General features: G+C 60.2%; 1 protein-coding gene across 1 annotated transcript; it reads right to left on the reverse strand.

Moving 5' to 3' along the window:
• Positions 1-2,460: 2,460 nt before the first annotated feature.
• On the reverse strand, positions 2,461-13,334 carry BNIP3 (BCL2 interacting protein 3). Its single transcript, XM_040254815.1, has 6 exons — positions 13,145-13,334; positions 6,667-6,817; positions 6,235-6,319; positions 4,663-4,772; positions 4,443-4,595; positions 2,461-3,462 (listed from the first exon to the last, which is right to left on the reverse strand). The coding sequence occupies exons 1-6, from the start codon at positions 13,188-13,190 to the stop codon at positions 3,417-3,419; spliced, it is 591 nt and encodes a 196-aa protein (XP_040110749.1). The 5' UTR covers positions 13,191-13,334; the 3' UTR covers positions 2,461-3,416.
• Between the last annotated feature and the right edge of the window lie 92 nt (positions 13,335-13,426).

A 13,426-nucleotide genomic window follows, 5' to 3' on the forward strand; every position in this document is an offset into this window, starting at 1 on the left:
TTTTGCACCAACCTAATACACTTACTTTAAAGGTAACTCTTTTACTCTGTTGGTTGTGATGCAGTTCACAAATCTGAGATATTGAACAACAGTCTTAAGTATCAAGTCCTTAAGCATTTCTGGAAAGATGGGGTTGTATATATTTGTTTAGCTATTTTCGCCAAAAGTTTAATAAATTTCAAATGTTTAGCTGGATTTGTCCTGTGTAATTGGACAGTTTTTTCCCTATTTCCTTCGAGACATATTTCCCACCAAACAAGAAACCAGCCTTCTGCCTCTCAGAGGGCCCTGAGCTGGGGTGAGCATGGCCAGGCAGGGGTCCCTGTTTGGGGCTGATGGCCCTCAGACGTGCTCTTGAGAAGTATGTGCTGTAAGAGATGCCCAGCAATTTCTCCAGGGTTCTTTGCCAGTTGACACTTTTGATTCCATACAAGCCTCTTCCCCTCCTGATGACGTAAGAATCCTGCGGTTCATCAGACTTAAGTTCACCTTGTTTTTTTGGCTGCACTGGCCCTTACGTGCTGTGTGCGAGCTTTCCCTACGTGAGCTGAGCACAGGCTCAGGGGTCATGGCCCACGGCCTTAGTCGCTCCACAGTACGTGGGTTCTTCCCAGACCCGGGATCGAACCCGTGGCCCCTGCACTGGCAGGCAGATTTTTAACCACTGGACCGGTAGGAATGTTCCCATTTCAATAGTGAGTTCCCTTGTTATCACCAACTTGAATTAACGACTTTGGCCCTAAATGGAGCAGCCCTGTGGGCCCGAGAGGAGGTTATTCAGAGGGTCCCACCCCCCTCCTGGTTGCACCCCACCCGTGCGGACAGCCAGGCTCATTCATTTCTGGCAGATTCATCCCGAGTTTTTGGCGCAAACGAGCAGATACGGAGCCTCTGGCTCCTTTCTGCATGTGGTTCAGTCGCTCAGTCATGTCTGACTCTGCGACCCCATGAAACTGCAGCACGCCCGCCTTCACTCTCAACTGTCTCCCAGAGTTTGTCCAAATTCATTTCCGTGGAATCAGTGATGCTATCTAACCATCTCATCCCCTGCCACCCTCTTCTTTTGCCCTCAGAATTTCCCAGCCTCAGCCTCTTCCAACTAGTCAAGTCTTCAAATCAGGTGGCCAAAGTATTGGAGCTTCAGCATCAGTCCTTCCAGTGAATATTCAGGGTTGATTTCCTTTGGGATGGACTGGTTGGATCTCCTCACCATCCAGGGGACTTTCATGAGTCTTCTCCAGCACAATCCAAACGCATCAGTTCTGCATGAATAGTACTAAACCATTTCACTTGCACACTTTGTTCCTCAGCCTGCAGTTAGGGCTCAACAGACTCAGCCCTTACCCCGGGGCAGCTCAGCGGGGTGTGGACCGGCCCCGCGGCTGCGCGAGCCCTCTGGGTGGGCCTGCTCACCAACAGGGGTGGGGTGGGGTTAAAGGCTGGGCCTCAGAAAACCCGGCAGCTGCTTATAAAACGGGGCGCTGGGATGCTCCCTCACCGCTTTATCTCATGCTGGCAGCCACACGGTACCGGCTCGGGGACCGTCACGTCTCCCAAGTCGTCATCTTTGCGCACACGCGTTGTCAAGCGCTAAACCACAAGTGGCCCAGACACGTGTCGCTGAAGGTGCGCCCCGCTTCCCACCAGGGTGGGCCCACAGTCTGCAGGCGCGCCAGGCGAGAGTCTGGTCGGGAAACAGCCAAGCACAGGCTTGAAAATCTTCTGGAGGATGTTAAGTATTTTGTGAACCTGCTTTTCAGTCAGTAAAATGGACGACGGTGTGATCTGCGTTAACAGGAGGGTGTATGGGAGCTGTCACCGTGCTGTCTTGTTCAAAAAAGTGAAAACACACACACACACAGTCCCACACCTTAAATGGACCCGACGCCCACTGCAACACCACAGTGGCGGGAGAGGAGCTTCAGGGACCCTGGTGACTGCGTCTGGCAACTCAGCTGTGTCCGCAACAGCATCAGTCAGTGGGCAGAGCTGGGAGAAAGGATATGCAACCTGGCAGGGCAGGAACAGAGAATAATCCCGCCAGAAAACGAGAGAACCAAGGTTTTAAAAAAATGAAACCAAAAGGAAGTTAGTGGAATCAATCATGGATTAAAACTGGTGTTCCAGAGAAGAAAGGGAGGATACCCTCAAGAGCTTACAACTCCCCAGCCCAGAGCACCTCCCCGCAGCCTCGCTGCACGAAGCCACCTCATTCTGTTACGGCCCAACTCACCCGTGCTCTCCAAGATGAGCTGGCCCTGAGGACCCCTGGCCTCACGGGAGGCCCTGAGCGCAGCCTCAACCATGCCCATCGCGGTGAGACGTGCCCCTGGCCAGGACAGGTCAGCGGGACGCAGGCTTCGCCTCTTCAAGACTAGTCGTGTAAAGAAGCTGACACGTCGCCTCCAGATGGAAGGCCTGTGGGCTACCTCCAAGGTCATTGTTTAAATATAAACCAAGTTTTTAAAAATTAGAATGTTACATTTATTGAACACAACTGAAATTTAGTATGGAAAAGTGAAGCAAATACAACAGCATTTATTTATACAGTGTATGAAAGGGCATCCTTTAACCCCCAGGCAGTGGGGATACACCTGGCTTCACCAAAAAGCTCGTATGCAGTTTAGTTTTAAACCATATGTTAATACCATAACCAAGGATTTGTCAAAGATTTTTTTTTTTTTCTATTTCCAGCCTTTTAAAGTAGACAGAATAGTTTAGAATGAAGCTGATACTAAGAGCACAAAAAACTGAACACAGACTAAACTCCGCAATCCGGAGACGCGAGGAGACAGTGGTTGTCCAGTGGCTGCTGTCCAGGGCGGCGCTGACAGTCTCAGGGGGTCCGTCCAGTGCTGCCCGACAGCCCGGGATGGGGACCGCTCGGCGCCGCCCGTGTCCCGGCCTGGATTCTACATGCCGCGCACCAGAGCCAGCAGACACTCAGTGCTAAGGGCTGTCTGCAGCAGACGGACGCGTCCAGCGAGACGTCTGCAGCAGGGAGTAAGGCAAGGTGTTTATTCAGGTAAACCCCTCAGGCAGTCCTTCTAGTATCAGCAGCATTCTTTCCCTCAAAATAGTGTTTAATGCAATCAAGGCTGCAGGTAATTCATTAAAATACTACATACAACATAACTAGATATTTTAAAATTATTTATACTTTGATATTTATAATATCTGAAGAAGGTTACTACCAAATTATTACAGTAGGTATTAATCAATGACATGCTTGTCGCTCAATCCCCAAGTGTGGCTGCGGGAGAGCGTGGTTTACTGTCTGTCTCACTGAGTTAGGGAGGCGGCGCTGCCAGAAGAAACGACGCGTGGGGCGGCCGCCCAGGACCGAAACAGCTGCTTCTGTGCGCTGTGCGGGGCACAGGCCCCCGCGGCGTGGGGTCACTGGGCTACAGCCTGCATCAGAACGTGCTGGTGGACGTGGTCAGGCGCCTTCCGATGTAGATCCTGACAGAGAAAGGAGGCGGTCGTTACACGGCGGCGTGCCTCCCGGGGGAGCGCACTGCTGAGACGGCCACTGACCGGCCCAGCTTATTCACAGAAGGGGCCTGGCTGCCAGCACTCAGTGGACACGTGGGTGTCACTCTTACCAGCACGCATTTCAGTATCCAATTCAGAAAAAGCCAGTTGTGCTCTAATAGCTTTGCAACGCACACACTCGGCACACACGAAGGCCAACTCCTCCTGAGCTGAGAGGCTCCCTCTCTCCTCACTTTCTGACCTCATCAGTCACCCACGGGACAGCTGACAGCCCCAGGTTTATCAGCACATCTCACAGAAACCACTGCTGCCCGGGAGCACCACTGCTCCCGTACACCCAGGGAGCGCGGAACGGAGGGGTGTCGGGGGGCTGTCCGGGAGGAGGACGGGGGGAGGACATCAAGGGCCTGCAGGCCAGTAGGGCGTCTCCGCAGAGCAACGGGACAGGAGGGCTTGATCCTGACCCCCGTGAAGTCTCAGAGGGCAGACACACCTGCGGAAATCCACCCCAAAGTGAAGGCTGAAGCCTAACCCCGCCAGGCCCTAGAGGACCCGAATGCTGGTTCTGGACAAAGCTCCCTGCAGGACTGACAGCCCGACTCTGAGAAGCACTGGTCCAAACAGTCCGCACACTGTGCTAAGGGGAAGGCAGGGCAGAGCCCAGAGCGGGGGCAGGCCATGGGCCGGGGCTCAGGAGGGCGGGTGGGGGCCCTGCTCCTGCCTCCCCGAGCCAGTGAGCCCGGGATCTGCTCTGCCCCGTTCTCGAGCCCGGGGCCTCAGCCCGCGACAGAAGCCCGTCCTGACAATCGGCGGCCCAGTAGGCTGCCCAGGAGAAGCCCGCCCGCCCGCGTCAGGACCAGGGAGACCAGCACCCTCCACGTGCGAGCTGCCCCGGTGGCTCCCCCGCGCCCCAGCCTGCGCCCGAGGCCGGCACGGGCGACACTCACCCCAGCCCGATGGCCAGCAGGTGGGACAGCAGCAGCGACGGCAGGAAGACCTTCAGGAACTCGGCGGAGAAGATGCCGCCCTTCTTCATGACGCTCGTGTTGCGCATGCTGAGCGTGGGCGCACGCTTCGGGTGCCTCAAGAGCAGGAGCTCCCTGCGGGGAGAGGCGGTCAGCGGGCGCCGGCTCCCGGCCCCGGAGGCCCCCGCGGACGCAGACTCACTTGGCTGGGGGGACGTTCTCTGGCCGACTGGACCAATCCCAAATCCAGTCTGAGTTTTTCTTCAGGATGCTTTCGACCTCTTTCCGCCTCTCCATGTAGTCTTCCTCGGACTGCGGGAGACGAGGTCGGTGAACCCGCTGCCTCCACCCCAGGAAGCTTGCCACCCCCGCCACACCCCCTGTGGAGGGCCCGCCGGACTCCAGCAGCCCTGAGCTGCAGGCACTGCCCCAGGGGGGCACCGGCCAGTGGGGTCAGACGTCCACAGAGACGCCGGCTGTGGTTCTGGGTGTAAAAGGAAAAACAGAAATCCCCGAAAAGGCCCGCAACAGGGATGTGCCTGAGCTGACGGCACACGGCCACAGGGAGAGAAGGTGCGCATCCGCGTCTGGTGGGAGAAGAGAGGACCAGAAGCCCACGCACACCCCTGGTCTCAATGGCCTTAAAGATACACATTATTAACAGTACGCTAACTAAAGAGCTTTAAAAAGGTGCATTTCTTGGAATTTTAAAAACTCTGTGCCTGATCATAGAATTCCTCTTTAAATTCAGGGGGGGATATTATGGAAATATTCTAGAACACGGTACCAAAACCAACCAAACACCTGGACACGACAAAGCTGGGCTGGCCCCCACACACCTGGGAGCAGGCAGGCAGCACCCTAGAGAAGCCCAAGCACAAGGACTGCTGAGCCCCTGGGGAGGGAGAGCCTGAGGGGCACCCGGCAGGCAGCAGGGGGACCCAGAGGCACTGGCCGGAAGCTCGGTCCCCACAGCTCTCACAGTGAGGAAGGGCGTGGGGCCTTTCCCTTCTCCAGGAGATCTTCCTGACCCAGGGGTGGAACCGGGGTCTCCTACATTGCAGGCGGATTCCTTACCAGCTGAGCCCCCAGGAAAGCAGGCCCCCCCAGGTTCCTAGATCCCGACACCCCAGAGCGTCACAAGAGGCAGCAGGCAGGGAGACGGCCTGGCAAGGCCGCACTGGCCACTTGGCCCAACCCAGGTCTCAGCAAGGCAGCTCGGGGCCACAGCCCACCCTGCTCTCGTGGACTTCCCCCAGCAGGGGCTACGGCCCCAGCAACTCAGAGATTCTTAAAGGAAAGTCAGAAAACTAGGCTCAGCCTCCACCAGCCTGGCCAGCTCCTAGCCCGAACCACAAAAGCGCGAGTCTGTGAAGCCTGAGGCATGGTTTCTGGAAGCAACTAGTGCCATCCCAATGGGGAGGCCCGGGGCAGGCCTCCAGACCCCCACGGGCCCCCACGGCTCCCCGCCACCCGCCCTGCGTCCCCCTGGAGGGCGTGTGGGGCAGACCGGCCCTGGGCAGGCCTCCAGACCCCCACGGCTCCCCGCCACTCCCGCCCCGCATCCCCTGGAGGGCGTGTGGGGCAGAGGGGGCCCTGGGCACACACCCTGAACCAAACGGCCCGGCTGCCTCCGGTCCACTCTGTGAAGTGCTGGAGACGCCCCACCCCCACAGCTGAGAGAGGGTCTGAGGAAGCAGAAGTCCAGCTCTCGGGCCGGGTCCCCCAGCACCCTGTTCCGACAGATCACAAAGGCAGACGGTGCGCACCCTACCTGGGAGCTGTTCTTCTCTCCGAGGCTGTGCGTGTCTGTCTCAGAAGCTCTGTTAGTGTCCTGTGGGGTCTGTGAGCGGGGCGGGCTTGGGGGAAACAGCACACGTTCACCTTTCCATCAGGACATACAGACCCCCCCACACACAGGGGACCGCGTCCCGGGAGAAGGAAGTACTCGCGCCAGCCCCGGGGGGACCAGGGCCCAACAGTCACGGCGGCCCCCTGCCTTCCCAGCTGAGCTCGACGCCCAGCAGGCAGCAGCAGTGGCAGGACCCCACGGGCGGTGTCCCCCGACCCGAGAGCAAAGGGCCCGCCGTCTGGGCGCTGACTGAGGCCAGGCAGCCCGCAGAGCCACGCCGCGACACGCGCGCCCACCCACCACGCCGCGACACGCGTGTGCGCCCACCACGCCGCGACACGCGCGCCCGCCCACCTGTCACAGTGGGAGCTCTTGGAGCTGCTCCGCCCGGACTCGTGCTGCGCGTCCAGCAGGATCTTTTCCATGTCGCCGTTATAAATAGAAGCAGAGTCGGGAACACTGCTCCCGTTCCCGTTACTGCCGAAGTGTAATTCTACCCAGGAGCCTGACGGGGACGAGAGAAGGACCGGGTTGCAATTTTCCGCCCATCCCGGAGTCTGCTGCTAAGATACTGAGCTCACCCCGTCTGTTTCAAGAGGTGCCGGAGACTCCCACGGGCCCCCGCAGGAATCTGGCTGCAGCGCCCCCGGGCCCGGCTCAGGCCCTGTGCACAGTGAGCCTCCACAGGGACCCTGGGGAGCCGCACCCCGGACCATCTGCTCAGTCAGCAGAGGCCCTGTGGCCAGGCCGCACCCGCACTCAGCTCTCAGCAGAAAGAGGGCTCAACCAGCACCTTGGGGACTTAAAAAAATTTCCACATTCCAGCCTCACATTCTGACCCCGAGGCCCCACAGATCAGTGACCGATTCCCACGGCTTAGCACTTGATAAATTCACCAGGGCAACGGCAGCGGAGCCCCTCCGGGCCCCCGTGAGGGGAGGGGTCCCCAGTCCAGGCGCCGCCCCCGGCAGGTCCTGGCAGGGAGGCAGCGCTGCTGCTCCCGGCTGGGTGCTGTGGGGGCTGACACGGGGATGAACTCAGGAGGACAGCAGCGTGGCGAGTCCACGGGCGGACGGGGTGGACACCGGAGAGCCCCTGAGGCACGAAGGTCCGCCTGCGGCGCGGACCCGAGGCCCGGCCCGGTGGCCCCACAAGGCGCCGCCGCCCGCTTCTCCGTGCTCAGCTGCGTGGCTGGCTGCCACAGGCTCTCACGTCTGAACCACTCGAGGCGCTGGGTGTGGGCGGGGAGCCCTGCTGTGCATCCAGTGTGGGACCACCGCGGCCCTGAGCAGCAGAGCCGACCCCTGCGCCTCCGCCTGGGGACCAGTTCTGAGACGCGGTCGCGGGTGGGCATGGCGGGGGGCGGGTCCTCACCGCGGGCACACGTCAGGGGTGCGGGGGCGGGGGGGCTTGGGCGTTTTCCCACAGGCCTGCCGGCCGAGCGGAGCGCTCCTTTTCCGCGTCAGCTGCTGAAGCCCACTCCCCTCTTCTGCTGAGCGGTCCGTCTTTCTGCGTCGAGCTCAATATTCGAGACTCGCAGCTTTCCTTTTTTTTGGCCACATGGGAAGGCCTGCAGCACTGAGTCCAGCCTGGCCACTGGGCCACCGGGGCCCGCCGGCACACGCCTGTCTCCACCCCAGTGCGATGCTGGCGACTGAGGAGAGACTGCCCTTCCACTCAGGTCTTCAGGCGAGAGGATGAAAAGCTCTTGCTTTTAATCCCGTCAAACCTGAGGCCACAAAGGTCCACTGCACCGCCTCACTCCGGTACCTGGCCCCCTGCACGTGTGAGCTGACGCGGGTGAGCTCATTCCGGCCCTCTGCTGCCCAGCTCACTGACGACACTGCTGCCCCGCCCCGGCCTCTCCCGAACTGGCCGCTCGCACAGCTCTCTTCCCGGCCCAGGACTGTCCACTGCGGGTCACGGTCCGGCCTCCCCAGGTGGGTGCAGGCCGGGAGCGCCCAGGCCGGCAGCAGACCCCGGCCCTCCAGGGCCCGGCCCCAGGGCTGCTCTGCACCCCCCGGGGGCACCACCCGACACCCGGGCCCCCAGCCCAGACTCCCGCCTCACCCCTCCTCTGACAGTCCTGCCCCGACAGCTGCCGGCTTCAGACACGTCACAGTCATCAAGAAGGGCCGATCACAGGAGTAAACGTGAACGCACAGCGCAGGCAGCCTCCCACTGAGCTGCCGACCAGATGGCCAAAGTTGCCAACCGAACGCACCATCTTCTCTTCAGCCTCTCCAGCTCCCTCACACCGGCCTGGCCCACACCAGGCGGGCCACGGTGTGTCCTGGAGCCCGGGGCGCCCCGGACACTGCCCACCCCCAGCCTCCGCAGGTCAGCAGAAGGAAAGCCCCGAAGCTCACCGAGAATGGCTCCGTGTGGACACCTTCACAGCCCCCTCCTTCCTGGGGCAAGGGGACACAGCCAGCCCGAGCTCGCCCCACGACAGGGCCGGAGCCCCAGGCCCTCCTCCAGGCTCAGGTCCCCTCTGCTGGGTTCTGGGGGGCCCGGTTCCTGGCCTGGCTGCCCAGACTGCCTTTACATATGGCGTCTGACACCACCTCGGACATGGGGGGGCTTTTATATCAATAACCAGTTTTCTAGCTCCAACGGGCGGCCCAGCAATTTGGTTTTGACACTACCTGTAGTGGTCTCAATCCCCCAAGACTATCCCCGCAGGGGACACCTCAAACGCCTGACAGCAAGAATTCAGGGGTTCCCACAACCCTCCCTCTTCAGCAACTCCCTGGGACAAGTCACAGGAGTCAGGACAATACCGTGCTGCACAAAGGCCTTCTCAGAAGGGCAGGCACGCAGGCAGTGGTGGGCGAGGGCAGTCCTGAGCCCTCTCCCAGTGCGTCCTGTAACCCAACCGCAGCGCCCTCCCCGGGGCGGGGGGCCTGGGGAGGACAAGTGCTGAGTTCTGGCCATCCCCACCCCGCCCGAAGCTCCCGAGGGCCTAGGCAGTCACCTCACCAGCACAGACTCAAGGGTTTTCCAAAGATCTCAGACAGTCCAAGGGTTCCTAGAGCCGAGCTGTGGATCTGGAACCAGGGACAAAGACTAAATACATTTTTCAAATTAAAATATAAGGGACACACAACACTCTCAGTGTCAGGCTTTGCTGGAGGTCCAGTGGTTAAGAATCCACTCTGCAATGCAAGGGACACAGGTTCAGCCCCTGGTCCAGGAAGATCCCATATCCCCGCAAAGCAACTAAGCCCACGGGCCTCGACTACCCAGCCCGTGCGCCGGAGCCCAGGAGCCACGGCTCCTGAGGCCCTGGGGTCCGCGCTCCACAAGGGGAGACACGCAGGGAGGAGCCCCGCTCGCTGCAACCAGAGGAGACCCGGGTGCAGCAGCGAAGGCCCAGCGCGGCCCCAGGGCAGAATGTTCTTAAAAAAAGCAACACGGTGAGCTTCAGGCGCAGGTTCAGATTCCACTGCAGACTCCACGGAGATAAGCACGCTTTTCGGAACCATCTCACTGAAAGTGTTGGGCACCCTTTAGAAAGACCTCCACCCGGGCTGTCTACAGCAGAGCTCTGTCTGCAGCACAGCTCAGAGGCTGTGGTTCACTAACGGACCAGAGTTTATGATTAACCTGCAGCGACGGCGCAAGGGAGCAGCTCCCTGGACAATGAGGACACGGGGCCACGAATCTTTCACCTGCAGTTACGCTCACTCACCTTTCTAAGCAAGAAAGAGGGGTTTCAGGTTGCTTCGTTGTTACTTAGTCACTAGGTTGGGTTCCACTCTTGGCGACCCCGTGGACTACAGCCAGGCTCCTCCGTCCATGGGATTCTCCAGGCAAGAGCACTGGGGTGGGCTGCCGTTTCCTCCCCGGGTTCGTCCCAGCCCAGGGATCGTCCCAGCCCAGGGACCGTCCCAGCCCAGGGATCGTCCCAGCCCAGGGATCGTCCCAGCCCAGGGGTCGCACCCGCCTCACCTCCTGCACTGCAGGTGGGTTCTTTACCGCCGAGGCACCAGGGAAGCCTCGAGCTGCTTTACAACCTCAGCCCACTTCCTCAGAACCCCAAACAGCCTGAGAGAGAATCAGGCCGCGTGAAAAGGGGCGGTGGTTGCTGATCCAGGCGAGTCTCGCCCTGATTCAGACCTGTAATTCACACTAAGACATGGGGCAGGGGGACTGGGCAGATGAGACGGGCGGGGAGCCTCGGCCAGTGCCCCACCGCTGCAGAAGAGAGCTACAAGCCTGCACGACAGGCCATTTCTCACATGAAACCTCCTGCCGCCCCCAAGATACTTGGTCCCAAAAGAAGGAAAGCCCGCATCTTGAATGAGACGATTCGTGGGCCCCAAAAAGATCTGTAACCACAACGCTGTCCCGTCTTCAAGCTCTGGAGAGGCCACAGGAACGACCCAGACAGAACCACTTACTGGCGGGGCCACAAACGCCATGAATTCAGCTGACCTCGACTGCCAGTACCCGGGCACAAGCCGGGATCACATGTAGAGTGTCAGACACTTCCCTGAGCCACTGCTTGGCAGGCTGAGCGGTTGACTAAAGCTTCCAGTTCACCCTAGCCTGAAAACAGAGAATGCCAATTGTCTTTCTTAACTTGTGGAGCCTTACCCTACCAACTAACCTCAACGCAGCACCCACACTTTCTATCCTGACTATTTTGCACAGAGCTTCTCACAGTCCCTGCCTGCACTGTGAGACTCCCTGCTCCTGGCCGCAGGCCAACATCCCTCTCCAGCACCCCCCGCAGAGCACCCCACACCCCAGTCTGGGGCAACAGGTCACAACCCAGGCTATGACGACCACCTCTGGTGTTTTCCCTGTTATCCAGCAGTCTCACCCACCAGCCAGAAAATCCCGATTTGAAATGCTACAACAGAACCCTGGTACCTTTACTCTGAAAAAAACACAATGGTGACGGTGGGCAGCCAGGGCTGAAAACTACAGGGGCACGACCTACAAGATGCTGGTGTCTTTGGGACAGGTGGAACCCTGAGGACAGCCCTGGGGCAGCGCAGGGGCTATGCCTGGAGGCAAGGACCACTCTCCTAGGGAAGGCTGCTTCCCTAGGAGAGGTGGGACTTAAGAAATCCTGGTTTTTAAGTTTCTTGGGGCGGTACAGGAACGAGAGGCTTGGCATCTGAGCAGGAACTGGTGGGCCCCCCTTCCCTCTGCCTGTCTGCCGCCTTCTGTCACCGAAGCCCGAGGAGCCTGGCATCCGAAGAGCCCTAACTGCTGTCACCTGCCTGCCGTGTGCTCCGCCTCGCCTCACGGCCTCACTGTGGCCATCTGAAATGCACAGGGTGGGCCAGGGTCTCGCTGCTGGAAACCCCTTCCCTCTCAAAGTGCAGGAAGCGAGACCTGCACATTCTCTGCCTCTTCAGGCACCGCACCTTCACCCACGGTGGGGGCCTGCGACAACACAACCCTCTGGCTGGCTGCAGACAGGCCAGCAGGTGAGGGGTGGGGGCCAGCACCTCTGGGAAGTTAAGTCTCGCACACCCGCCCACGATGCTGCGAGATTCCATTACAGAACTCCACCTTCCCCCGTGCGCCTTAGGGGGTGTTTATCTGAGACAGGAAAGCCACCTAGGACATCTTGCTGCTCGTCACCAGCTTGAACTAGAACGGACCAGGGAGCAGAGGCAGCAAGACTCAGGGAAAGCATCTGGCCAGAGACAAGCAGAGGGGAGAGCGTTGGCCTTTGTCTTCGGCCTCAGCGACCAACTGCACCCAGTTCTTTCCGAGGTAAACAAGAGGTAATCAAATCAAAACTGAGCCCAGGGCAAGTGTCGGCCCAGCCACCAATCCCCGCCCGGATTCGGTTTCCCAGGGCGGCCGGGCCCACGTGACCCCTCCTACACTGGCCAGAGGCGCGAGTGCCCGGCTGCACGTACCCCAGACCGGGGCCCAAAGACTCCTCGACAGTTTCCACTCACCGTGTAACCGTCTTTTTATAGAATACACAAAACCGAGGAGCGAACCTTTTAACCCATGAGCTGGCACTCTGCGTTGTCAATGACTCAGCAGTTGGGTCTGCCAACCAAGGACTGGCGATGAAGCCGCTCTGGACACTGCGGGCTCTTCGGACCAATGTGGCCACTAAGGGAACGCGCCACGGTAGGGGCAGAGCAGTCTGCTAACAGGACTGATTGAAGGCGGTTCATCAAACATTCTTTAGATCTTTTTCAAGGCAAAGATTCAGTCCCTTACTCTATCTCAAAGAAAATAGCCCATGTCGAAATTAAAGAAAAGATTATAGGATTTTTAGGCTGTGATTGCGGTTTCACAATATACGACGGATTTGGCCCAGTCTTGGCGAGTAAAATGCTGTTTTAACGAATACAGAAAATTAGTGGCTCAAATTCAGGCAGTGTGATGATTTTTAAATCTTAATGAACCTTTAAAATTATCTACGATGTCCACGGTCCTCTCCAAACCTTATTTACGCGCTCCCGCGTCCCACTTAACGCTTGCTTCAGAGAAGAAGGGTCGGCGCTCGGCCCCTCCTCCAGCCGCGGCCGGGGGGTTCCGGGGGCGGGCGTCCGCTCGGGAGTCTGCAGTGCGGCCAGCTGCCCCGTGTCCCCCCGGCAGGCCAACCCGCGACCCCGGACGAGCGATCGTGAAGGAGGAGCGACCCCCGCCGCTTCCCCTCAGGCCGCCCTGCCCCGAGTCCCAGAGCGCGTCCTCCCCAGTCGCCCCGGGCCGGTACCGGCACCGAAACCCAGCACCGGGCTGCGCCTCGGAAGACCAGGCACCCGCGGGCTCCGGCCGCCTGGGGGTCCTCTCCGCAGGCCGCCCCCTCGCCGCGGGCCCCTCGCCCGGGCCCGGGCCCGCTCACCGTGCAGGCTCTCCTCCTGCAGCCCGGGGCTCTCGCTCTGCGACATGACGGCGGGGCCAGGGCGCCGTGGCCGGCGGGTCGGGGTCTGCGGGCGCGCCGAGGGAGCGCAGGGGCCGGAGCACCGTAGGCGGCAGACGGAGCGTCGTCGGCCCGCGGCCCCGACTGACTGACGCCGGCGGCCGGCGCACCGCAGATAAGCGGCGGCGCCGCCCATTGGCCGCGGGGCGGGGCCTGCGCGTGCGCGAGGCGCGGGGCGCGTGCGGCGCGTGCGACGCGTGCGCG

This window comes from Oryx dammah, unplaced genomic scaffold (genome assembly GCF_014754425.2).
Source record: "Oryx dammah isolate SB20612 unplaced genomic scaffold, SCBI_Odam_1.1 HiC_scaffold_14, whole genome shotgun sequence".
NCBI classification, from domain to species: Eukaryota; Metazoa; Chordata; class Mammalia; order Artiodactyla; family Bovidae; genus Oryx; species Oryx dammah.

What these genes read in the sequence shown, in the direction of transcription:
- BNIP3 (XM_040254815.1), bottom strand. Translation starts at nt 13,190, where the DNA reads ATGTCGCAGAGCGAGAGCCCCGGGCTGCAGGAGGAGAGCCTGCACG. An exon ending in GCAGGAGGAGAGCCTGCACG is followed by an intron (nt 6,818 to 13,144) that starts GTGAGCGGGCCC and finishes CGTCCCCGTCAG; the next exon opens with GCTCCTGGGTAGAATTACAC. An exon ending in GAGAGAAGAACAGCTCCCAG is followed by an intron (nt 4,773 to 6,234) that starts GTAGGGTGCGCA and finishes CGTCTCCCGCAG; the next exon opens with TCCGAGGAAGACTACATGGA.